The sequence below is a fragment of the Eumetopias jubatus genome, unplaced genomic scaffold, assembly GCF_037043125.1.
Source record: "Eumetopias jubatus isolate StellerSeaLion01/CBP00866 unplaced genomic scaffold, mEumJub1_p1.0 scaffold_10, whole genome shotgun sequence".
In the NCBI taxonomy this organism is placed as follows: Eukaryota; Metazoa; Chordata; class Mammalia; order Carnivora; family Otariidae; genus Eumetopias; species Eumetopias jubatus.
The window spans coordinates 13584332-13610414 of NW_028274816.1; the positions used below are offsets into that span (position 1 = coordinate 13584332).

The 26083-nt window shown below is 56.4% G+C and overlaps 3 protein-coding genes across 5 annotated transcripts in view; 1 reads left to right on the forward strand and 2 right to left on the reverse strand.

Moving 5' to 3' along the window:
• Positions 1-10533, reverse strand: part of CNGB1 (cyclic nucleotide gated channel subunit beta 1) — a 71918-nt gene extending 61385 nt beyond the window's left edge. The window contains exons 1-3 of the mRNA XM_088027401.1: positions 10463-10533; positions 9653-9726; positions 860-1023 (exon numbers count right to left, since the gene is read on the reverse strand). Coding sequence (XP_087883527.1) covers positions 860-1015 — 156 coding nt within the window. The 5' untranslated portion in view covers positions 1016-1023; positions 9653-9726; positions 10463-10533. The remainder of the gene's footprint in view (positions 1-859; positions 1024-9652; positions 9727-10462) is intronic.
• On the forward strand, positions 5515-12970 carry SPMIP8 (sperm microtubule inner protein 8). Of its 3 annotated transcripts, XM_088027403.1 has the most exons (8): positions 5515-5605; positions 6361-6654; positions 10132-10193; positions 10476-10650; positions 11076-11137; positions 11368-11432; positions 11788-11820; positions 12940-12970. In XM_088027403.1, the coding sequence occupies exons 2-8, from the start codon at positions 6363-6365 to the stop codon at positions 12968-12970; spliced, it is 720 nt and encodes a 239-aa protein (XP_087883529.1). In that variant the 5' UTR covers positions 5515-5605; positions 6361-6362. The 3 variants fall into 3 exon arrangements, with proteins under 3 accessions (XP_087883529.1, XP_087883528.1, XP_027952767.1); XM_088027402.1 differs by lacking the exon at positions 5515-5605 and having other exon boundaries at positions 6363-6585; positions 11076-11149; positions 11275-11432; XM_028096966.2 differs by lacking the exon at positions 5515-5605 and having other exon boundaries at positions 6363-6585.
• Positions 12971-21338: 8368 nt separating this feature from the next.
• Positions 21339-25793, reverse strand: ZNF319 (zinc finger protein 319). Its single transcript, XM_088027404.1, has 2 exons — positions 25519-25793; positions 21339-23513 (listed from the first exon to the last, which is right to left on the reverse strand). Exon 2 carries the CDS (start codon positions 23239-23241, stop codon positions 21433-21435), a length of 1809 nt encoding a protein of 602 aa, XP_087883530.1. The 5' UTR covers positions 23242-23513; positions 25519-25793; the 3' UTR covers positions 21339-21432.
• Between the last annotated feature and the right edge of the window lie 290 nt (positions 25794-26083).

Here is a 26083-nt window from a genome sequence, read left to right on the forward strand (position 1 = left end):
CAAATATGTGCACACACAAACACATGAATACATCCACAGACTCAGAAACATTTGCATACAAACACACATAGCATGCCCCACATGTACCCAGAACCACAGGGACACCAATGCATGTGTTCCCTGGGGGAACTAGGTCCCATACACATGCATGTAAATAGTGTGTGTGTTCACATGCACACAGTTTGCTAATGCGTATGTACGCACAGACATACCACTAAGGACACAGGGCATGCACATACGTGTACACGTGTGTGCGCATGCGAACACTATGCACACGAACCCTATACTGGGGTAGTCACTGTTTCCTGAACGTGCCCTGCACTGCCCAGGACTCGCCCTTCCTCTGCCAGGCACGCCCCACTGCTTCATCTCCAGGCACACTGGGCCCAGCCCACCGTGTCTGGGAAGCACTCCCCTGCCAGCTTCCACTCTCCAAACTTAAGATGATTCTCTCCCCCCTCCGAGCTCCCCTAGTTCTGTCTGGCACACTTGTTTGGCCCTCCCGGGAGGGGAGAGCTGAGCCCAGTGTTGGAGTCCCTGCATTTCCTCATCACCTCCGTCTGCTGGTAGAATGACCTGGCCGGTACCTGTCTGCTAACCCCTGGGGGCGACGCCTTATTCAGCCTCATGCTCCCAGCAGAGCGCCCAGGCCTGGCATCAATTAGAAGCTAAATCAAATCTGTGTAATTGAGCTTCTGGGTTAGTGGTCATCAGGCTCCTGAATGGATGGGAGGCAGAACTGGCAAGTTTGGATGAGCTGGAGTCCCCCTGGGGAAGGTCCCTGGGGGGTAGCTGACCCACGCTGAGAATCCCCTGAGCCACTAGGCCCGCACACCCTCCCTCAGCCTCAGGCTCTTACCGGGCATTCGTCCCCTCGCTCAGCCTCCTCGGGGGCATTTTCAGGCTCCGGCTCCACCTCTGGCTCTGGTTCTGCCCCCTCCTCCTCCTCCTCTGTCTTGGTCTTCTGAGGTGTCCCTGGGGGCTGAGGCAGCACCCTCTGGACCCAGCTCAACATCCTGACACCTGCAGGAGACAGAGTCCTTAGGCCTCCCCAGAGCACCCACCATTGCTCCCACCACTGGGGGGCCACTTTTGTGGGTCACACCTTTCCCTTTTCTCTCATTCAGCTTTCCAACATTTCTACAAATTATACCTCCAGGTATTCACTTGATAGAAATACTCAGGCAAAAAAGAAAAGAAAAGAAAAGAGAAAAGAAATACTCAAGCCAAAAACATGTGTATAAAGAGGCTGGTCGCCACAGTGTTATAGCAAAAAAATGAAAAGCATCCAAATATTCATCAGTAGGACCCTGTTTATTAGAAAATACGTAAATGTTCATTTGTAAGAGAGACAGGTATTAAATTACAATACATCCAGTAATGGAATATTATGGAGCCATAAAAAAAAGTGGCTCTATTTGAACCAGTACAGGAAGATGTACATGCGCTGGATGCCAGTCATGACCAAATCAGTTAAACTCTCTGTGCCTCAGTGTGCTTGTCTGTAAAATGGGGATGTTACAGAACCTATCTTGTGGAGAGGATTGTGAGGATAAAAAAAACCAATACAAACATGACGGGCACACACTGGAAGCTTAATAAATGTTGGCTATGACTATTATTTGGTGTCAAGCAAAAAAACACCAATTATAGAATGTATCATGTTCAGCATGATCCCAAGATAAATTTAAAAAAATACATTATGAATAGCATATGAATGAAAATATTTTAACATAAACATTAACCTATTTTCATGATTTAAAAACATTTAAGATGATAGTCACATCCCCTTTTCAAGATGTATTGTCCTACCTTATTTGGGTCCGGTTTCTGGCATCATTTCCCTTCTGGGGTTGGGGGGCCTCTGCCCTTCTGACTAAACCCTTGCGGGTTGGCCCGGCCCAGTGGGCGCCACACAGGTTAATATGTGCAAACTCTCCCCCTCGAAAGGGCCCTTCTGAGGTGATGCCCAACATGACAGAGGGCCTCTCTGTCCCTCCTCTGCCAGGGACCCTGGCCCCACGCTGAAAAGGACAGGCAGAAGGCCCAGGATCCCTGCCCCAGTGCCCAGCTCCCCACAGCCCCCGGCCATGCTGCCTGCCCTTCTGCTCACAGCCCTGACTTCTGTCCCTGCTCGGGCCTCAGCTGCCCAGCTCTCCTGGGAGAGGCGGTGGTGAGGGGCAGAGCTCCGGGTGGGAAATCAGATCTCTGACTCAGCGTCAAAAAGGTGAACCTGAGCCAGACGTGAACGCCTCGGGTCTTCCATTCCCTGTGGGGTGGGGGCAGAGACCCAGTGATTTCCAAGGTTGGGAGATCCCAAGATCATATGTTTAGGAAAGCCGAGTCCACCGACGAGGCCAGCCCCAGGCAGCCCCATGAGCCCAGACGGAGCTAAGTGTCCTCCACCCCAGATCACACTCATCTTCATTCTCCCCACTGGCCACCAGCCTCAGGAAGATAAGCGCTACCACTGTACAGCTAAGGAAACAGAGGCACAGAGAGATCAGTAGACTTGCCCAACGCCACACAGCCGGTAAGTGGCCAAGCTGAGTCACACTCAGGTCTGCTGACCTCCAGATGTCCCACATCTCCCCGTGGTATTGACATGTGCTCAGGGTTGGCTTCTGCAGGCCAGTCCTGCAGACCCTTTCCCAGTGGGCGGCACTTCCGGTTTGTATTTCTGAACCATCTGGAAATGACCAGGGAAGCCTTCCCCATTCCCAATTTTTCTTCTTCCCCCAGACCCAATCATTTCCTCCCACATGGATATATTTGCACATCCCTGCTGATTCCACATTGATAAGGGAGGCGAAGGCGAGAAGAGGGAGCTGAGAGCCCAGGGTCACTATGGTGCTGGGACCACCAGCCTTTCAGAATCTTCTGGGCAGCTGGTGAAAACACAGATTTCCAGGCTCCCCTCAACCCTCTGCGGGACCGGGAATCTGCATGTCACAAGCTGCCTTGAGGATTCACTGGGGTTTGAGCCCCACAGGCGGAGAGGGAGGCTCCAGGTTTCCAGCCTTGCCCTATCCTAAATGTCTTGCTAGAAGGAGAGCATGGGGAACCCCACCAGAAGTCCCACCGAGCCACCACTTCATCCTGACTTACCTGCTCAGATGCCGACCACCAGGCAGGAATTGCCTTCTCCCCGCCACCGGCTGCTGGTCTCTCAGACACAAGGGGGGATTAGCTGGCAGCAGCGGGCCGTGTGCAAGGGATTAGAAGGTGCCCAACAGGGGTGGGGAGGTGACGGTGGAAGACAGGAGCTCCACGGGCAGGCAGCCAGCGGCAACCTAGGCCATCCAGGGGCCAGCAGGGATCTAGGCCCCGGGGGAGGAGCCCCACTTGGCCCTGGTTGGAGCAGCATGAGCTGCTAGGGGACCCAGGGGACCACACACCTTGGCCAAGCCACAGAGTGGCCAGTGGGAGAATAACAGCTTTGGGTCCCTGTGTGAGGGCAGTGAGGTGCTGGGGGCGGGGGGAGTGATCACACGGGGCCCTGCATGAGTGAGACTTGGCCTATGCCCCCCTCCCTGGGCTGAGCAACCTGGAGGTAGCAGAGCCCCTGGGGAGTAGGCAAAGTCAGATGTGCCTGGGGGAAGAGGAAGGGGCTCTAGGGTGAGGAAAATGAACAAACTTTGGCCATACACAGTTGGGATGACCCTCATGTGCTTATATATGGAGAGAAAGAAGCCAGACTCAAAAGACCCTGATGAGCCGTACAGACAAAGCTCAAAAGGGGCAAAACTAGCCCGTCTTGTCTCTGGCTGCAAACATACGTAGTAAAACGACCAGGCAAATCCGTGGTGATGTTTTATAGCCAGAAAGCGGTTACCTCTGCAGGGGGTTGAGATGGGGAAGGGGTATGTGGAAGCTTCTAGGGGCTGGCAGAGCCCTCCCTGTTTCTTGCTTTCTTTAGCTGGCACCAATTTTTTAAAAACAACTTATGAGGTATAATTTCTATGCCATAAAATTCGCCCGTTTTTAATAAAGTGACTGAGTTAGGCAATTTGCACCACCCAGTTTTAGACCATTGCCATCGCCCCGATGAGACCCTTCATGCTTGGTGGGAATCGCTCCCATCCTCAGCCACAGCTCCGGACAGCCACCAGTATGCTCTCCAGCCCCCCAAATGGGCCTTTTCTGGACATCTTCTATAATGGATCACACAACATGTGGAGTGTTTTTGTGTCTGATTTCTTTCATTTAGCATAATGTTTTTGAGGATCACCCACATGGAACCATGTATCAGGACTTCGTTTCCTTTAAATTCCTGAGTATTCCATGGGGGAGGTTATATCACAGTCTATGAATCTACTCACTAGTCAATGGACACTTGGGTTGTTCCCACCTATCGGCTATTTGAAATCATGCTGCTGTGAACATTTGTGCACCAGCTTTTGTGTGGACATATATATTTTCAGTATGCTTGGGAAGATTCCTAGGGGTAAAACTGCTGCGTTCTGTGGTAATTTTATGTGCTGTGTTTTATGAAACTGCTAATCTGTTTTGCAAAGTAGTACCTCTTGTCTTGGCCTGAATAAGAGAATGTGGGCTCTCGCCTTAGAAATTAGTAGTTACATTATATATTTACACACTTGCTGTATTTTGTTGTATTTTATAACTTTAAAAGACTTAAAAACAAATCGGGGGTGGGGTCGTGAGTAGAGACAACTCTGGGAGAGTTTTCTCTAAGGGGTGGGGCTCGGGGTGCTCTCTAGGGGGGCTGTCTGGAGCCCTGGAGGTGGAACAGCAAGGGAGCCAGATCCTGCATGACCCTCCCAGAAGAGGTCTCCCAGGACCCAGCAGTCTCAGCACCTGGGCAGGTGTCTGTGGAGCATATGCCAACACAGGCATATAAGTTAGACTCTCCCCAGGTCGCCTCACCTATGGGGCCCAATGTCAGTGGTTGTGACCAGGGTGGCGGGCAGGCCCCAGGGCTTTTGGGTACTGGGCTTAGGCACTCATGACCTCTCTTTCCTGGGAAGGAGGGAGGGAGGCTGCAGGCCTGCAGGGGCCCAGGGCTAGAATATCACCTGCTAATCCCTAGCCTGCTGAGGCCACCGCTCTCCCTGATCCCTTTATGCTGACCCTGGATACTGGCCAACCGCTAATCGCCACCCTTGGAGACCCAAGGTCTGGGAGGCAGGGTAGTGCCCTCTTCTCGCAAGTCTGCAGGACGGCTCATGGTCTCCCTACATGGCAGGGCCTAGGGTCTTGCCTAACATAGAGCCTTGAGGCCCAGAGAGAGACAGCGACTAGCCCAGGATCACACAGGATGCCCTGGCTTACTATGGCATGGCAACCTCCAGGGTGGCTTATACTAACGCCCAGGAGACAGCAACTTTCAGGAAAGCCAAAAGTGGGAGCCAGTGCACAACACCCCAGGTAGCTGGCTCCTCTCCTCAGAACCAACAGTTGCCAGGGTTGCTGAGGAGTGGGTGCCCTCACAATCAGGCGGCAATGGGCGTTGTCTCTCTGCAGAATGTTCCTTTATTCTCCTATTGTGTAAGGCACTGGGGCCAGTCCATTTCCCTGCCTCTTCTCCCTACTGAGCCGTCAGAAGAGCAGGAAACCCTCACAGGCCTGTGTACCTGCAGACCAGGTAGCCGCTGTTGGGGGGGTCAGGAGCAAGGAGTCCTTTCTCCCCTCTTCTCCCTGCCCCACGTCCCTGTCCTCCCTGGGGAGGCCCACCCCCTGAGACAGCTTCCCTAGGCCCAGTCCCCTTACCCTCTCCCTGCTCCTCCACGGTCCAAGGTCCTCGTTCCTCCTGCGCACCTCCCACTCACCTCCACCTCGCACGTCTGATGGGGTCACGCAGAAAGGAAGCAGACTCAACAAATTCTCACTAAAGTTTCAATGACCGACAAGCCATGGGAATAGCCACTCTTTAAAGGGAGGCGCCGAGCGACCAGCAATGCTGTTCGAGTTCATATCTCTCATGCCTCGCCCCTTCTCTAAAACTTGCCTGTGTCTCCCTGTAGAATTTTGAGCAAATGCCAGATACTTTAGCTAAGGCCAGAAGTCCATAATTAGCTACCCAGAGCCAAACGGAGCTAAATTCTGAACCCACCTGCGCCTGCTGCTTCCCGATCCCGATTTAAGAACAGACTCCCATGCGGCCACTTTTAGACCGCTCGGAGCCACACACACCCTGTCCTGACCTGTCAGGGCCCTGAACACATTGTGCGCGCCCGCGTACGGGGGTGGGGGTGGGGGGTTGACTCTGAATGTCCCTGACACCGCAGGGGGAGCCCCCAGCCCTGGGTAGTAGTGTTGGACGAGTAGAGAAATCGGCCCCGGCCAAGGTTGTGTCACCCCACAGAAGGGTGTTGGGTCGGGGTGTCTCTGCTCCTCTAGCCATGGCCCGCACCATCGACCTGGTGCCCTGGGACGACTGCTCCATGCAGGCGTGCGCGTCCCCCGCCATCCTGCTGCCGCTGGAGCCGCCGCGCAACCAGCTGGCTGGCGTGAAGCAGCAGCTCTACCACCCAGCCCTGCCCAGCCTGCGCCGCATGGACATGGACTCGGTCAGGGCCTGCCTTTCCGACGAGCACTGCCGGTCCACCACCTACTGCCGCAGAGGTCTGGCCACCGGGCTGCCGCTGGCCACCGGCCCCCTCCGGGCCTTGCGGGGCGGGCGCGGGGGTGGGGGTAGGGGGGAGAAAAGCCGGGAGGGGGGCAGGGGTGGGGGTTGGGGGTGGGAACCTGCCCAGGTCTCAGCCTCCGCTTCCTTATCAGGGAAATGGGGTAACAGGGCCTGCCTCATATTATGCTGAGATTCAAACGAGCTGGGAGAATAGGGGAAGGGAGGGAAAAATAAAACAAGATGAAATCAGAGAGCGAGACAAACCGTAAGAGACTCTTAATCACAGGAAACAAACTGAGGGTTGCTGGAGGGAGCGAGGTGGGGGGCTGGGGGACCTGGGTGAGGGGCATTAAGGAGGGCACCTGATGTGATGAGCACTGGGATGTTACATACAGCCCACGAATCACTGAACTCCACCTCTGAAACTAATAATACACTCTATGTTAATTAATTGAATTTAAATAAATAAATAAATAAATAACAAGCTAAGAGAAGCACTTAAAGTCATGCCTAGCACAGAGTACACGCCCAACAATAACCTAACGGTGGTTACTAACAGAGAGAGAAGTGTGCAGATGTCGCGTAGTAGGAGTGATCATAAAGCGACAGTGACAGCTTCTGCCCAATCTGCTCTCCACGTGGAAAAGGAAGAGAAAGACCCTCCTCACACTCCCCATGAATGAGAGGTAGACAGGAGAGTCTTTGGGGTGAAAGGGCCACATGCACCCAAGGAATAGCCCTTCATCAATTGAGAAGCATGGGTGTGGAGATGGGGGTGCCTGTGAATGAATGAATGAATGAATGAATGAATGAATGAATGAATACACGTTCATTTCAGCACATGTATTAAGCACTTGCTTTGTGCCTGATGCTGCCCCAGAGGGAGGGAAACAGAGACGATAGCATGTGCAGGGCCCTGGAGGGGAAAAACTGCCCCAGGTGCTGGGGGAACTCGAGGGGTTTGGTTGGGCTGAAGGACAAGGTTGGGCAGCAGCAGGAGCTGGGGTTGGGGACCAGGGCACTGCCACTAAGCTCAGGGAACTTTGGAGGCAAAGGGGACCCTCTGAAGACTTGAAGCAGAAAAAGAGGTCTGAGCATCTGGGGGTGGGGAGGGGGTGGAGGATGGCTCAGAGGGACGAGAGGTGGATGGGGGCTGGGGGGCGGGTATGACACTGGGAAGGACCACAGTCTTCAGGAAGGAGTAACATTGTTTCAGCCACTGGAGAGGGTTTGGGAAGGTATTTAGGAGATGAAGTAACAGGATTTGGTACCAGTGTGGGTGAGGGGCAAGAGTGGGAAGTCTGGAATGATACCTAGTTTCCAGCTCAGGTGACAAGTGGGACGAAGGTGTCAGAGACTGTATGGAAATTTCCAGAGGCCCCACGCAGAGCCCTGTAGGGCCTAGATGGGAAATGCCCGAGGTGGGTGGGGAAGCAGTGAGGAGGGAGGCCCCCACACCTGACCCTTTAAGGGGCAGCCGCCACGGGGCTCCGGCTAACTGCTGCGTGGGCAGGCTCAGCACGATTCTCCCAATTTCCTGGGTTCTCTTGGAAGCCAGGAATCTAGGTTTTTAGGGACAGCTCTTGATTTAGATATGTATTTTTATTGCAAGCTTAAGCCTTTAATAAAAGTAATAGAGTCACAGGTTCAAAATTCAAACGCTGTAACAATGTAGATCTTAACATCTCCCTCTGCCATCCCCCACTTCTGCTGACTTACAGGTAACCTGCCAGTTTCCAATGTATCCTTCCACTGTTTACTAATGCAAATACAAACATAAATTCTTTTGCTCTCCAACTTTTTGTTATGAAGATATTCAAACATAGAGAAAAGTTGAAAGGATAATACTATGGACACCCAGTGCCTTCCACTTGCTTCAGTTAATCCATTACCATATTTGATTATTCTCTCACACACACACACACACACACTCACACTCTCACACACACTTCAGCAAACAGTTCCCAGCGACAACAACCTCCCATATGACACAATACTATATGATCACATCTAGGAAAGTTAACAATAATTCCATAACACCTACTCTTCAGTCCATATTGAAATGTCCCAAATGACCCCTAAAGATGTCTCAGAGTTTTAAAATCCTTCCAGAACCAGGCTGCAATCTAGGATTGCACACTGTAACTGGTTGCTATGTATCTTGTTTTAGTCTGAAATAGTCCACCCACTTTCCATTTTCCAACTGGAAAATTTCCAATTTTAATATCGGCTTTTTAGAGTTCAAAATACTTATGTTGTAGATAGTCCTACGTTGTGAATCTGAGTATTTCCTTACAATGTTGTTTACCTCGATTGTCTTCTGTAAACTAGAAACTAGGTGTAGAGGCTTGGTTAGCCAGATAAAACATTGGTGGCCAGAATCTTGCACAGGGGATGGATGCCATGTTTGCCCTAACGCTTCAGCAGGAGACACGTAATGTCATTATCCTGCTGTTCATGATGTGAGGTTTGATGACCTGGTTAAGGTGGTGGCCTGGAATGTATCTTCTTCTCTGCCTCCAATCGCCTCAGTTTTAGGCGTTAAAGCAAAAGGGAGCATATACTCTTGCACACCTTGGAGGTTTCGTATGGAGAACTGCCTCTATTTATTTTAAGTAGCTGCCTAGTAAGGATGTATCACAGTGTATTTAACGAGTCCTTTAATGACAGACACTTGAGCTGCTCCGTCATTCTCTGCTCCCAACAATGCTGAAATGGGTAGATCTTTTACCCACATCATTTCCCAGTTGTACACCTGTAATGTGGGATAAATTCCCAGAAGTAGGACCAGAGGGTCCGAAGGTATGTGTATTTATACTTCTGATAGTTAATGTCAATTGCTCTCCGTAGGCTGGAACCAATTAATAGCCCCTCCGGCAATATTACAGCAGTGGCCCTGTTTCCAATAACTGCACTAACTTTTGGATTGTTTCCAATCTGATAGGCAAATATTGGCATCTTAATGTAGTTTGAATATGCATTCATCTTATTGTGAATGAGGCTGAGTGTCTTTTCATATGTTTTAAGGACCATCAGCATTCCTTGTGTTTGTGTGTGAATTACCTATGCATACGGCTGGCTCGTTCTTCTTGTCTTGTCTTGATTTCTAGGAACTCTTTAGGGAAATTGCACCTCATCTGTAAAATAAGTGGAAATACATTTTTACCATTTGCCCTTTGACTCCTGTCAGTTTTGCCAAGCAGAAGTTTGCTTTTTGTAGTCAAAGTCCTCAATCTGCCCTTTATGGCTATCAGATTGTGAATGAGTTGATATGGCCTTTCCCACCCTAAGGTTATAAGGGAATTTACATGTTTTCCTCTAGGGTTTTTATGGTTTTGTGTTTTTTACATTGAAATCTTTGATCTACTTGGGGTTTATCCTGTTGTAAAAGTAAAAATCTATTTTATCTTGGTTTGTTTTTTTTTTTTAAGTTGTCAAATATTTCCAGGAACTTTTGGAGAAAGGTCTCCTGAGGGGGCCCACGATGGCTGGTGGAGGAGACACCTCTTCTCCGCCTCTCCCTCACTCCATCTCTTCTTCAGATGACTTTGACAATGCCCACTTCACACTTTTGGGAGTCCCCAACAAACCCCTGCAGTGCTTGGTGAGTGTCCTTTGCTCCTGGCCCCGGGGTTTGCTCAGGGGAGAGGTTGTGAAGGTCCTGCCCGCTCCCAGCCCCAAGCTCCCAGCCCCAAGTACCTCGGGTTCTTCAGCTGCCTGCTTGGGCCCCTGCCCCCTTCCCATCTCCTTTGCGGGGCTTCAGGCTCTCTGCCAAGCGCCTGGGTCGGAAGGGCCAAGTTGTCAGCCCCAGGCTACAGGATGGTCTGGGTCGGCCCCCCAGGCTTCTGCACCTATCACAATGCCCTGACTCACATCACCCTGGCAGGATGTCACGGCGACCGGCCAGAGACTCCGCAACAGGTGCCGCGAGGGAAAGCTGGTACCCATCGTGCCGGGCATCAACCGGGTCGACTGGCCCTGCTTCACACGCGCCATTGAGGACTGGTCCCGCTTCGTGTCCTCGGCCGGCGAGTTCAAGCTGCCCTGCCCGAGCAAGAGGGGTCAGTCTACTGGGTCCGGAGGATGCCCTAGGGCGGGAGAGACCCGCAGCGCCAACTGTGGGTGGAGGGCATGGGGGGGGCGCTGCGACAAGGAAGGCGGGGAAACCAAGGAGCAGCTGGGGCACTTAAAGCGGGCAGGACCGAGATGGGCTGAAGGACAAAGACGTGGGTCTCGTCTTGGAGTGGGGGCAGGGGCCAGGTCCCGGCCCGAGGGAGCCATTGGGCGGAGGCTGAGCGCGGGGCGGGTTCTGGGACGGGTGGAGCAGGGTCTAGAAGCGGGGCTTGTCCTGGCGGGGCGGGGCAGGCGGGACTGGCTGACCCAACGGGTGTGGGCGTGGTTCGATCCAGGGGCGGGGCTCAAGGAGGGCGGGGGCGGGGCTTGTTCGGGGTGGGCTGGGGGCTGGAGAAGGGCGGTCTTTCCGCAGTCGAGAGTTTCAGTGGCTACGCGGTGCGGTACTTGAAGCCGGAGGTGACCCAGAACTGGCGGGTAAGGAGGGCTGTGCGCTGACCTGTTCCTGGGGACCAGGGGGTCGGGGAGGAGAAGCTAACACGGGCAGCGGGGTGGGGAGAGGGCACCCAGAGCAGGGTTTCCCGGTCCCCAGGGCCAAGATCTCTGGGAGAGAGCGCTGTGGCGGGCCGGGGCGGGGGGGGGGGTGGTGGTGTCAGTGTCCCCCCCCCCCCGGCTCACGGATCCCCCATTCCTCTGGCCCGCGCCAGTACTGTCTCAACCAGAACCCCAGCCTGGACCGCTACGGACAGAAGCCCCTGCCTTTTGACTCCTTGTAAGTGATGCCACAGACCCCGGGACCCCATACCTGGAGGAGGGAGGATGGGGTCTTGGCCGCTTTCCTCCGAGCACCTTTAGTGACTCTTGAAAGTGTGAGACCCGGGAAAACTGCTGGGTTCCAATACACCACAAGGAAATTGCAGTTTCAAACTGAATAGATGTTTAATCAAACGGAGCATCCTGTCGTCCAGTCCCTGGCAACCCCACCTTTCGGAGTGGAGGCATTAGGTGGGACCAGGGTGGAATGTAATCCTTCTGGTGGGATGGCGCCTCCCGAGATGGGAGTGAGGTTCCCGGAGAGGGTCACCATTCCCCACCTCGGGCTCACCATCCTCCTCCCTTTTTGGCAGGAACGCCTTCCGACACTTCGGCTCAATCTACAGGTAGGGGAATGACCCCACTCCTGCTCCGCACCCGGCCACTCCTCCGTCGGGCTGTGTCCTGGCTGCCTCTGGGCTCAGGCAACTCTCAGACCCCTGTCCACCCCGCCTCGAGCCAAGGGATCGGTACCCTCTGGGTGATATCCAGGGGGCCGACCTGCTTCCCTCCGGAGAGATCCGTGCCAGGCGAAAGTGCAGCCTACTGGGAGATGGGGGGAGCAGAGTGCATGTCCCACCCGATTTGGCTCAGACTAGGCCAAAAGGAGGGGGGCTTACCAGGGAGGAGAGCAAGGGCTGATGGAAAGAACCAAGAACCGAAAGTCTGCCTTCCAGGATGTGGATAGGTGGGAAGGGCTGAGGCTCCTGTTTCCAGCAGGAAGATGTAAGGTTTTCAAGCATCTTCATCTTTCAGCCCTCTCCCAACTACCAGGCCCCCTTTCCTCCACCGCAGCAGTACCACACTCCTGGATGTCCCCCAAAGCACCAGCACAACCAAGCATGCCACACTTTTGCTGGTGCTGTTTCAGGGCCCAGGTGATCCTTCCTTCTCTGCCTGGAAAATTCCTCCTCACTCTTGAAAGCCCAGCCTAGATGTCCCATCCTCCTTGAAGTCTTCCCTGAGGCTCCCTTGAAGCCTCTCCCCTCCAGCTCAAACCCCCTCGGGTTGGTCCTCCACAGGTGCATCCCTATCTGATAGCACGTAGACTATTGCGTTATAATAAGTGATGGAAAGTTTGCCTCCTCTCACCCACCCTGTCCACACACAGGGGAAAGCTTTCTATTTTACTCTTATATACTATTATATAATGCCTGCCAGCGTAAGTGCACTAAATGTTTGAAAAATGAGTAAAGCGGGGCAGGACTGGGGATCAATGAGAAACAAAGATGAGGCAAACTGGAAGGGGGTGATTGAAAGTCAAGCAGAGTCTCTGAAAATATATCATTGAAAGGAAATAGGGAGCCACTGAAGGCTCTTGAGCCATAGAGAGATAGGATGGAAGCTGTGTTTTCAGAGCTTCGAGGACAGGAAGGTGGGTTTGGGGGACAGGCCTATAGAAGGACAGCTTGATTTTCCCCAGGACACCCTGGAAGCCCCTGCCTCACCCCTGTTTCTCTCCACAGTCGTGTCAACTATCTGACCCCCTGGCATTAATCGATGAAAAGGAAGCCGAACCTCAGGCTGCTGGACTATGCCACTCAGGTTCTCCAGCAGGACAGAGGGTATATGGTGGCACCACTCATTTCCCTATGAGTTCGCCTGACTGGAAATAAATCTAATAATAATAAACCAGGTTTCTCTCTCTCTCTCTCTCTCTCTCTCTCTCTCTCTCTGTTGCAGGGATTGGGAGAGAGGTCAGTACCTCAGGATGATGCTCTTACCTTTACCTGCCCCCCCTGGAGGCAGGTAAACTCCTGGAGGAGTGGGGGGGGGGGGTGCTGGAGAAAGATGTTTCATGACCCCAGGTGAAGAGTCAGGGTCTAAGCCCCAAGGCTCAGCCGGGGGTGAGGTGTAGAGTTAGCCTGGGAATTGGGTTTTCCCTGTGCCCCTGTCCCCTGCTCGCAGACCCACAACCAGGCCCCCTCCACCTCAGACTTTGAACTCGGGCCCTAAAGAGAAAAGAGGAGGTTTGAAAGGAATTTTAGACACTGCTCTCAGAAGCTTTTACCATACCAGTATACTCTGGGGGCTTCCCTGGATCTGGCAGGCTCTGGTGGGCTCAAGGCAGCCTCTGGGCGTGGAGCAAGAATCACCTACTCCCTCCACAGAGCTTCAGGGCTAGCCCTCACATCTGTCCACCAAACTACAGAAAGGAAAACATGATGTCCTGGGGATAGCCATGGGCTCTCCTGGGCCAGGTCCGGAGTAAGCGCACTCAACGGGCTAAGGAAGACTGTCTCTGGCATGGTTAGGGGGAGCCGGGACCAATGCACAGCTCCCTTCCAGATAGCCCGCCCGCATCTCACTTGTGGTCAGTCTGCAAGGACAGATCCCAGCCGGGATAAATAGCCACCAAGCTCTCAGACTATCTGAACAAGAGCCCTGCAGCTAGGGTCTGGCGCCTCAGGGATCCTTGAAACTTCTGAAATCATGAGCAAAACTGTATGTGCCCCCCACATACACATTTTCCCATGGAGAGGCTCCTTGTTTTCATCTGATTCTCAGGAGAGTCAGTGCCCACACAGGTTAGGAAACCTTGACTTACAGCTTCCCTGTCCCCTTCCACTAATAATTACTGAGCACTTACTACATGCAAGCTAGGTCTCAGGTGGAAGGAATTTAAAGAATAATACCAGGTTCTTATTTCTGGACCCTATGTTACACTATTCAGAACACACCGTCATGTGACTTATTATCTCCTCCATGCCCCATATCCCATAAACACTCTGAAAAGTGACCAGAACGAATGCTATCCTATATCACAGATGGGAAAACTGAGGCCCAGATCAGGAAGAAGTTCACTTTGGCCACACCCAGAACTCAGGACTCAAAGCAAGTCCCAGCACTTGACACAGTGTTCACATACAGTTTGCGCTCAATGTCGTAGAATAAATTATTTCCCAGAATGGGAGGTCTTTTGTTCAATCTTGGTTAAAAAAAAGAAAACAAGGAGACAGCTTTATCGTTGTCATCTGATAATGCAGACAGAGCCTGCCTTACAGACTCTAGGCTGACTTTAATTTCTTTTAGGGGTGGAGGTGATGGTTACTATCCTAATATGGAGGTGAGGGACCATGGTGTCTGTCTCTCTGTCCTCAAGGGTGGGGTTCTGCTGACAACAGAGTAGGAGCATGGGGAGGAGCAGATGGGGAGTGGTAAACAGATCATGGAGCCCCTTCTTCCTTGGGGGCCTATCGAGAAGGTATCCAGCTTCCTGCCATTTCATGCAGGAAGAAACCCTTTCCTCCAAGCCCAGCGGGCAGTCCACCTTGCTTGAACCTCAGGAAGTCCCTGGCAGAACCTCTTGGGGTATCAGAGCCACATCTTGCAAACCTGAGTGCCTCCTCCAACATGACAGCTCAGAGAAGGGATATATCTGCCCAAGGCTCCCTTCACAGCAGGGATGCTGGAGTCGAGTCCTGGCCTGTGTGGGCCTGGGACAGCCCGAGAGCATGCCTCAATGTACCAGAGGGAATCAAGTGCCTGGGTTTTTTTTTCCTGGCCCTGCTTCCCTGACGCTGAATGACTGGGCAAGGCCCTCCGGGAATTTGGCCTAGCAGACATTTGAGGCTTACCCGGCCCCATGCTGGGTGCAGGAAGGACACAGACCAGACGCCCTCCCTTCCTGGGAGGTGCTCCCCGTACAGGAGGAGGAAGGCAGGCCCAGCTGATTCAAACTTGAAAGCAGAAGGTGAGAATGTGGGCACACCTAGACCACATTCCTCAAGCCCAAGACACTGAAAGGTACGGTAACCCACACCAGCAATGTAATTAGGTTCTTGCTCACCAATTGTACACTGAATCCTGACTCCGTAGACCTAAAAATGTGTGTCCAAGAACAAAGCAAATGCAGAGTGGATGAGCATTAACAAGCCTGATTCAGTATGTACTTTCTTTTTTTTTAATTAATTTATTTTTAATTAATCTCTATGCCCAACACGGGCCTCAAACTCAGGACCCCAAAATCAAGAGTCCCATGCTCTTCCAACTGAGACAGCCAGGCACCCTACCACTTTCTATTTTTTAAGCGTAAGATAATGTATTAAACACTTCTCAGACACCATGAGGTGGGTGATTTTAGGCCCATTTCATGGGTGATGAAATGGAGGGTAAGTGCCTGGCCCAAGGGCACACTGCTGGTGATTGGCAGAGCTGGGACTTGAAGCCAGCCTACCTGACCCTTGAGCTTGAGTAGCCACCACATGCCACTGCCTTCCTGCTATGAGAGAGATACAAGCCAAGAGTGGGGAGGAAACCAGAGGGGGCTTCCTGGGGGTGGGGACATCTGATAATTCTACACAGAGGCCAAGAGATGGGAAGAAGCCCTACTCCCACCTAGCCTGGGCCACTGTCTCCTGGCCTCAAAGTCTCCTCAGCCTCAGGGGACTCTTTACTCACCATAAATAGATCATTAGAAATCCTCCCTATGGCCACTACCTTGGGGACAGTCCAGCCTCCATGGCCTCACCCACAGGTCTTCCTGGTCGGTCCCCCAATCCACATCCCTGGCCCTGGGCCTCAATGCATTGCCCCGCACAATTCTCCCCCCCAGCCTCCTTGCTATTCTGAACACCCAGGCTCCTGTCTGCGTCCTCACCTTTGTTCAAAGCCTTCCTCCCCCCGAAAATGCCTTTCCCATCACTTCCAACCCAAACTCCACCGTTTCTCCCAGGCAGGCCTCTCTCAAGTGCTCCCTCCCCACCCGCCCCCACCCCCACCCCCACCCCCACCCCCAATCTTCCCCGATACTACAGAACAAACTCCTAGCCTCTGGCCCACAGCTGGCTCTAAGGAAATACTGCACTTGGAGGCTCCCTTTATCTCTCTGAGTGAACACAGGGGCTCAGGAATGGGGCCTGGGGCTGCCCAGAACCCACACACAGATCTAGACTAAATGAAACAACTACTACAAAGTAACAGTTGTGTTCATGACAAAGTAACACACCAAATACATCCTCACCCAGGGCCTGGGGCTGGCAATGGGGATGGATCAGGGGTGAGGTGAGGGTCAGGGAGGACTCACATGTAAACTTTTGTGCTAAAAATCAGAAGCTTTGACATTTCCGACCTTACCTTTTGATACACGAAAACCTCAAACCTCTCTCCTCTAAAGTTTTAGCTGCATGCCCCGCAGCACCAGCTCGTGGATGAACAAAGGCAGGAATGCAGACCTAGGTTGGGGAAGCACACACAGGGAAGAGGGAGACCCCCGTGCGGACCCCCTATTCCCACCCCTCCCGTTGACCTCCTTTTCAGGGACCTGAGGAGGACTGGGCATTCCGGGCCTGGAATCTTTGTAGATTTGTGACAATCAATAGCAGCCAAGGCTTTTCCTGGAGGCATGACCTTCAAGGAACAAAGAAATCCCCCGTTTGAGGATGGGATGTGGAGCTTATCACAGGCCAGCCTGGCCCAGCCTGGGAGGCCCCGGGGCCAACGTCCAAGGCCGGAGCAGCCGGGGGGCCTGACTGAGACCTGCTCCGGAGGAGGGAATGAGGTAGGGAGGCGGGAGGTCAGGATGGAGGACTGGAGACAGACAGAAAACTTCCACAGAGTCGTCTGAGGAGGTCTCGGCTCTTCCTGGAGCCGCCTCTGCGCAGATGGGGACACAGAGCCCGGCGGCTTTAATCCCTCAAGGAGTCGAGGGCCCACCGGAGGGCTGGCCGCCCCCTCTGCCAGCTGGTGAAGGGCTTTCCCGCCCCCTGGCCAGACCGGGCGCCGGCACCGGGCCCAGCCATTGTGCCCAGCTTCTTGGCCCACAAAAAGTGGGTTGGAACCAGAGCCCCAGGCCTCAGTGGCCGGAGCTGGGGGCCTGGGAGGTTCAGAGCCCAGGGCTGACCCATCCCCTCTGTGTGCTCCCCACCAGGCCAGCCCCCACGATTCCAGGCCTCCTTCACCACCAAATGCGTGGCCTTGGGCAGCCCCAGGACTTCTCAAGCGTCAGCCCAAAGGGAATACTACTCATGTCTGCCCTGCCCTGCCCTCCTGGTAGGAGGCTCTGACCAGCGGGTGGAGGCGACAGGGCTTATGAATGGGGTGTCGGGGTGGGGGTGGGGAGAGCCCCGACATTCAGAGGGAAGTGTTAGGGCAGCCCCCTCTGGCCTCTGACCTCTGACTGTTCTGCTCTCCCGAGTGGCCACGACGTGCCCAACCCTCCACAAAGACCATTGCACTGTGCCCTCACCCTCCCAAATTACCAGCTCCGAAGCGGGAAGCTTCTGTCCTCCTCTGTCTCTTGATCCTCCCCAGCTCTGGTTGTCGTCCCGATGTCACGGCTCACCCCAAGGTACCACCTTCTTCCTACGTGTCAGTGGTTGGGGCAAAGCACATGATTCCCCAAAGACTAAAGGAGGTAGAATACTACCTCCTTTTACGCCCCGCGTCACAGCGTCCCAAGTCCCCTGGTGAAAATGCTCTGCTCTACAAGAGGGAGACTCACATCAGCCGTGGGACGCAGGAGGTTGTGGGGGCTCCTGGGCGGGTGGGTGGGCGATGTGGTCAGCCGCTCAAGCCAGTCTGCGCCACTTCTGTCGCTTACAGCTGAAGCCAGACTGACACAGGAAGACCACAGGCTGGAGGCCAGCGGAGGCAGGGAGAGGAAGAAGACACAGGTTGATCCTGTCACCCTCCCAGAATCAGAGTGTCAGGTCTCTAAGGGCCCTTAGAGATCAGGGTCAAGACCTCTGCTTCAGATGGGGAACTGAGGCCCCCAAGAGGGGCAGATAACAAGTGCCTGGGGTCACTTTTTATCAAAAGGCTAGGACTTGAACCTGAACATCCAGGCTCCACTCACTGCCCTGGTTGGGGCGCAGCCTGGAGCCCAGAGGCAGAGGGCCAGGTGGGAGCTTTGTAAGAGGAGAGGATGGAGACAGAGCAAAAGCATGTCACTGTAGGCTCCGTGTGAGCTCAGCCCCGCCGGGGCTCCTCCTGCCTCATGCACATGAAGACCATTGAACATTCGCGAAGGGCAACCTGAAGCTATAAAGCACCAAACACACGCCAGTGCTTTCCAGGAGTCTCTGCAAGGTGTGTGGGTTTTGCCTAAGGTCACTCAGCTAGCAAGGAAGGCAGGATCGAAGCCTGGCACGGACACGAGGGGCCCTGGGCGTCCTCCGGCTGGCAAGTGGACACCTGCAGGAAGGGCCCACACGGCTCCTCAAGGGAGGTCCTCCCAGGGGCACACACAGAGGAAGTAAGTCCCCCTTAGCCTTTCCACTAGCTGTCTGCACCCAGTTTTGAGCCCCCCTGTGGCATGGGCAGCTCCTTGTCCTCTTGACTTTCTACCCTCCCCACCCCCACCTCCGGGGCAAGGTGCTGACCACCCTCCCCTGGCCTGGGGAGGCTGTTTCTCCCTCTCCCCGCCTGCGCCCCTGCCTTTGAGAAAATGGAAGGAGCCTGAGTCACAGCTGGCCCACTGGGGGCCTGGGGCAGGGAACGGAAAGGTGGGTTGGAAGGCCAAGGAGGGAGGTGGCTGGCTGGACACGCAGATGGATGGCGACGGGATGGGGTGAGTACAAGTGGGCTGAGAGCAGGCAGCCCTCTGGGGCAGGGAACCTGGCTGGGGCCACTGCTGCTCCGGGCAAGCCCTGGTTTCCCACGGGGGCGGAGTAAGCACTCATGCTTACCAGGCCGGGCTGCGGTTTCTCACCATCCACAAGCTGCGTGTCCCTCCCAGCCCAGCTCCCTCCCGCCGGGGCTGCAGTGAGAACTCCAGCAGGGCAGGAGACCGCAAGCCTATCCTCTAGGGCCCCGAGGACTGTCAGCACCTTCACAGCTTTCCCCCCAAGCCCAGGGCCTCCATACAGAACGTCATGAATCCTCACAGCAACTAAGCAAGGCAAGGGAGGCAACTGAGTCCCAAAGAGGTTGAGTGACTTGCCCAAAGTCACATGACCAGAACATTCAAAACTTAGGATTTGAACCCAGCCTCACGTCCTGATCCCAAGCCTCCCACCAGAGCCTGTACCCCTCTGTCTCTCCCTCCATGCCCCGTCATCCCCCAGGGGAAGAATGACCAGAACAAGCAGAGCTTTGGTCTGTGATGGTCAATGTCTTTACTTCTAAAGCATACATTGGACTCACTATATATTAACATCAAAAGGGGCTATCTAAAATGGAGTCATTCTTTTTAAAAATCCAAATTTTCACATTTTTATATAAGATCCAAAATGACATGAAATTAAACTATACAATGTTATGAACAGTATAACAACTGCTTTTAGAAAGCAAAAGGAAAGGGAAAAATTTGCAGTTGGGCCTGTTGTCGGCCTGGGTTCCATGTCTTTTGAGGCATTGTGACTGAGAGCCAGCACCGAGGGGAAGGACCGGCCCCTCTCTGCAAGCACAGGAAGGGAGCCGGGTCCCATAGAGGAGGAGGCGGATGTGGGCTGTTCAGCCTTCCCGAGGTGGGAGCGAGACAAGGCCCTCCCTGCTCCTCTGGGCCCTTGGTGCAAGCACTGATTAGTCTTTCCAGACCCACGCCTAAGGAAGGCTGGAAGAGGGCAGGGCAGGGGCACAGCTGGGTCCACAAGAATCATTTTGATAATAAAGGTCCTTCGGGCTTCCCCAGGGGGGCCCCCACTGGCGAGTGATCTCAGTCAACTCCAGGCACCTACCAGCTCCCTTAACAACCCTCTGCCCTGGCCTGCTCCCTATTGCCCTGGACACCCTTGACTCCATGAGCCCCGGTGGGCAGGCAGAGACCTACAGGGACCCCAGGAGGACCTCAGAGACAATCTCTAGCCTTGGAAGTCACTGGATAATGTCCAGGCCATCTTGGCAGCTCAAGACCCCGGGGTCCAGGCCAGGAGCCAGACTGACAGGGAAGGTTCCCAGGGGCTGGGAGAGCACTGTGGAGTCAGAGTCCTTTAACACCCCCACCCCCACCCCCACCCTGGGTGCCCAGGCCCGGTCTTGGCCCAGAAGGAGAGCTGGGGCAAGCTGTTTGGAGTCGCGCCCTTGACACTTTGGTTCACACATTCAAGGGGGAGGACACTTGTTTGCATCCACTGGTAAGACCGTGGACTTGGCCCTGCTTCCTCCCAGGCACCAAGGTGGTCTAACAATCCCCTTCTTTCTCATCAGTAGTTCGGTCTGGCCGAGAACACATTCCCCAGAGCTTGGAACCATGCTGCAAAGGTAGGAGGGGCACTTTCCGAACAGCAGGATTACACCTCAGTACAAAAGCTGCCTTTCCTCCCTTCCCTGTGGAGGGCACTGTCCCTGGCTGAGTGTGTCACACGAGAGCTTCTCTGCCTCCTCCCTTCTAGCTGGGCCGGTTCTCTGCAGGCACACCCAGCTCACAGAGGTGCAGCCGTCCTGTATGTCTCCCTGGCGGAACCCGGGAGGCCACACCGCCCCTAGCTGGAGCAGAGAGGCCTGCGGCTCAGCCTCGCCGACTGCCCTCCTGGTCCCCAGGACTACATCACAAAGCTGGCCTGCTCCCTCAAACGGCGACCTGAAGGAGGATGCCCTACATCCGGCCCACCTATGGGATCCAGCCCTTCTCCCAGGCCCGACCATGACCACCCTCTTTCCTAACCAATCTGGTTTCTAATTAGGCTGAAAAGTTTGGGAAGGTAGGGCTGGCACCAATCCCTCCTTGGGGTCGAGGGAGGCCACTTGACTTCCAGCCTGGTTCCAGGGCCCCAGAGAAAAGGGAGGCTGATGGCTCTCAAGTAAAGGAATCCTATAATGGAAAAGAGGTTTGTGGGATCAGGGCCAGCCACAGCAATCTGGCTCCCCCCACCCCCTCCCTCCAGGCCGGTACCAGGAGCGCCAGGCACCCCCACCTCCCCTCCCCCCCACCACGGCTGCGCGGGCGCCCTCGGTCCTCAGACCACCCAGCCGGGCGGCGGGGGTGGGGGGTGGGGGGAGGGCCCAGTTGGCCGCACGCGGGCCGGGCCCCGTGGGGACCGCTCGGAGGTGCGCACTCAGGGCTGCACTCAGGGCCGCACTCAGGGCAGGCAGGCGGCCACCTGGTAGGCGCCCTCGGCGGCGGCCGCGGCGGCGCTGTGCTGGGCGCTGTGCTCCTGCAGCAGGGCCACGTCCAGGAAGCGCTCGCCGCACCACACGCACTTGAACTGCTGCTCGCGGGCGTGCACCCCCTGGTGCTTGTTGAGATGCTCGCGCTGCTTGAAGGCCTTGTCACAGCTGGGGCACTTGTAGGGCTTCTCGCCCGTGTGCACCCGCCGGTGCCGCTGCAGGTCTGACGCGTACTTGAAGCGCTTCTCGCAGTCCGGGCACTTGAGCGGCTTCTCGCGCGCCGGGTCGCAGCGGTGCTGCACGAACTCCGAGGACGAGAAGAAGCGGCGCTCACACAGGGTGCAGCGCAGGGGCTTCTCGGCGGCGGAGCAGTGCGCCAGCTGGTGCTTCTGCAGGGCCGATGCCCGCTTGTAGGCCTTGGTGCACACGGGGCACTTGAAGGGCCGCTCGGCGGCGCCCGGCAGGCACTTGTGCCGCAGCAGCTCGGCCGACTGGTCGAAGCCCTTCTGGCACACGGGGCACTTGAAGAGGGTCTCGAGGGTGTGCACGTGCTGGTGGTAGAGCAGGTGGCTGGGCTGCCCGAAGCCCTTCTCGCAGAGGCCGCACTTGAAGGGCTCCTCGGGCTTGTGCGTGCGCCGGTGCCGCATGAGCGCGTATTGCTGCTTGAAGCCCATGGGGCACAGGTCGCACTTGAAGGGCCGCTCGGCGCTGTGCGTGCGCTCGTGCTGCCGCAGGTCCGACGGGCGCTTGAAGGCCTTCTGGCACTCGCCACAGCGGAACGGCCGCTCCCCGCTCGGCGTGCACGGGTGCTGCAGCAGCTCCGAGGACTCCTTGAAGTGCAGCTCGCACACGTTGCAGCGGAAGAGGTGGTGCTCGCCCGAGTGCGCATACATGTGGCGCACCAGGTGCGAGCGGTGCTTGAAGGTCTTCTCGCAGACGGCGCACTTGTACGGCCGCTCGGAGCTGTGCGTGCGCTTGTGGTGCACCAGGTGCGAGGACTGGCTGAAGCTCTTGTCACACAGCGTGCACTTGTACGGCTTCTCCCCGGTGTGGATGCGCTCGTGCCGCGACAGCTCCGACAGGTGCTTGAAGGGCTTCTGGCAGATGGGGCAGCTGTAAGGCTTGTCGGCCTGCTCCGCGGGGGCCACGGCCGGCGGCGGCGGCGGCGGCGGTGGCGGCGGCGGCGGCGGTGGCGCGGGGGCCGGGGGCAGGGAGGTGGCCGCGGCGGCGGCGGCGGCGGTGGCCGCCGGCTCGGCCGCCTCGGCCGGCTTGTAGGTCTTCTCACAGATGGAACATTTCACCAGGCCGCTGGCGCCGCTGTGCGCACTGTGGTGCTGCGCCAGCGAGGTGAGCAGCGAGAAGCCCATCTTGCAGACACCGCAGACGAAAGGCTTCTGTTCGGCCTGCACACACTGGTGTTCCAGCAGGTCTGTGGCCTGATGGAAGATCTTGAGACACTGCGTGCACTGGAAGGAGCGGTCGTGGCCCGCCAGGCACTGGTGCTCGTGCGGGCTGGACAGGTGCGCCAGGTCGTGACCACACACGCCACACTTGGGGCCCGGCTCGCCGGCTGCCTGCAGGGGCGCGTGCTGCGGGGGCTGGAGGCCGGGGTCCGGCTGCAGGAGGATGCCGTAGACGGCACAGCCCAGGGGGTTCTCAGCCGAGCCCGGGGGCAGCGCGTGTTCGGCCAGGGCGGGTGGTGGCTCGGCGTGGTGCTGGGGCTGCGGCGGCGGTGGCTGCTGGGGCTGCGTCTGCGGGGGCTGCTGCCAGCTTTCTGACATGCTTGGGAAGACGAAACAGGGCTTGGAGAGTAAGGGCTTCAGTTTCCCGCCGAAGGTGATCCAGCCCAGAGAGAAGCTGCCCAGGATCAGGGATGGACAAAAACCTCAGACGAGGCACACAAGGGGTACTGGTCAGACGGCTGGCGGCATTAACCAAGACGAACTGTCAGGCTCTGCCTACCGGAGGCGGGGCTCTCGAGGGCAGAGTGCCCGGGCGGGGGGTGGGGTGGGTGGCGAGGCCAGAGGGGCTCTGCCTTCCCCGATGACTGGTTCTGGAGGGAAGAGAAAAACGGTCAGCTTGACGCCGAGATCCGTGGCTGGTCCCTGGGCCCCTCTCCCCGTTCTGCCCACACTCGCCACACAGCTGCCGCATCAGGGAAGAGAAAGGGGTTCAGGGCTGGAAGACCTGCTCTCTTCACACACAACCAAAGAAGTCTGCTGGTGGCTCAGCCCCTCCAGCAAAGACAGCCTCCCGGCTCCCCAGCCTACTGCCAGCCCTCTGTAGCCAGCTGTCTCACAGATAAGGGTCTGGCATGATCTGCCATAATACAAAGAAGTCATAAATTCTGCTCATGCTCCAAAGGAAGAGGGAGGCCCATGGTGTCCAAACCGATTTCAGCAGCGTAACTTGTTTTGCAAATAAAATTCTTACTTGGAAGCCCAATATGTTATTACATAAAAGCAGAGAGGCACTGGTGGAGGACACCCCAAGGCCTTCGAGCTCCCTTCCCCCCGCTGCCCTGAATCTCAACCCAGGACATCCCTGCTCAGGGTAACAGCCTGCTGAGACCGAGAACCAGACCTCCCAGACCTGAGGGCCTAAGAGCAAACGGCCTCAGGCAGCCAATATTTAAAACAACTACAGGAACCGAGGACCATCTCAAAAACCTGATTTTGTGAGGGGCTGACCCACATCCCTCTCAACTATCCCCTAGGCCCTCTTTCCTGACCACGTGCCTGTTCTTCCTCCACCCAACAGTTAGGATGGCCTTGCGGAGACCTGAGCCAATGTATGATGGGGTACCGATGATAGGTCCATAGACCCACCCAGCCTGGAGGGCTCCACAGCAGAACATCCGGGCTCCAGTTAACTCCCAGAGCACCCAAAACTCCTAAATCCTCTGAATCTGACAGTGCCAAGGCCCGCAGGAAAAAGTGGGCAATCAGGAGTTTGCCTCGGCAATGTGGGAAATAACATCCTAAGCACAGAGCATTTCTCCTCTTCCCAGGACCACCTGGAAAAGACAACCTTTCCAGAGGCAACTCATTCCCTTGCTCCAAGTCTCTAACATTTTGGGTAATCCACGGAAGGGAAAGACCACCCAGCCCAGGCAAATCTCTAACTCACCACTTTGTGGCAGCAGAAGGTAATGAGAGCGAGAGGGAGGAACTTTTAGAATTACATGCAACCCACTTTCAGGTTTCCAGTTCCTCTGCCTCAAACATTGAAAAGTTTCTAAGTTTTCTCCTGAGGGAAAGAGGAGAAAAAAAGGGGATGCCTTCACAGGCCAGCCCTGCCTCTAACTGTTCTGCCAAAGAAACCTGAGAGTCAGGCGAAAAACTGTCACCCACAGCATCTTCCGGGAAGGAATGAAGGAAAGGAGCCACTGCTCGTAGTGGAATCAGCAGGTTGCATGAACAAGCAGGTAGGAAGCCTCCCCAGGAAAGAGGGAAGAGGGGCTACTCTGAGCGCAGTCTAGGTCCGGATGAGCCAACCCAGATGAATTTTTTTTTTTTTTTTCCGGTATGAATGGCTGCCAGAACCAGGGTCCTGGATCCTGGGCCCCCAGCTCAGCTGCCCACCCCTGCCCACTTCCAGGAAGGTGCGACCCGGAGGCCTCTCTGATCATTCCGCAAAGAGGAGAGACCAGGGTAACGGAGGCAAAGGGAGGCCCACCCCCTGCGCCCCACACCAGCCCTTCCTCCTCCCTGGGAACCCGAATGAAAGGCGATCACCTCCCCGCCGGCACTGCCCGCCAGCCTGGCTGGGCTGCCTCCTGTCAGCCCTCACCAGGAACGGCCAGGCCGCTACGGGCCGGAGCGCCGGCCCCGCGGGCGATTGGGCCCGAGGAAGGCCCCAGAGCCGCAGGCTGGGCCCGGTTAGTAGCTACGCGCCCCGGCTGGCCTGGGGCCGCCCCAGAGCTCAGGAGGCCGCCAGGTCGGGCCGGAGGTGGAGGGGGGGGAGGTGGTGGTGGTGGCGGGCGGGCCGGCTGGGGAAGGGGTGCGGCGGGCGCGGGAGTGGCCCCCAGACGCAGCCCCGGGCGCCCCGCCGCTCACCTGCTCCAGGCCGCCCGCGGGGTCAGGCGCGGGGCGAGTGGCGACCGGCTGCTCTCTCGGCCGCCCCTTTATTCCGGCTCCAGCGGCGGCGGCGCGGCCTACGCGCACTGCCAATCCCCGGCCTCGAGTAGCGGCGGCGGCCGGCCCGGGGGCGGGGAACTGGCTAGCGGCGGCCGGAACCGAGGAAGCGACGTGCGTGGCCGGGATAGCGGGGCCAGGGCGGAGGAGCGCCGGGAAGGCGGGCGGACGGACCGACGGCCTTGCAGAGACCGGCGGACAGGCGGGCGGCGCGGGGGCCAGGGAGGCGGGGCCGGGGGAGGAGCGGCAGCCGGGGCGGCGGCAGCTGCGGGAGGAGCGGGCGGCACGGAGCGAGGCCGCCCCCTGCCGGGGACCCCGCGGCCGGGCCGGGTCGGACAGTCGGGCGTGCAGGGTGGCTCTCCAGTTGCCTGACCTGCACGCCTCAGCGGACCAGGGAGGGCGCCCGGCTTCCGACCAACCTGCTCGGCCTTGGCGGAGGGGGCTCCCCCCGCAACCCGACCTGAGACCCGACGCCCGCGCTTGAGAG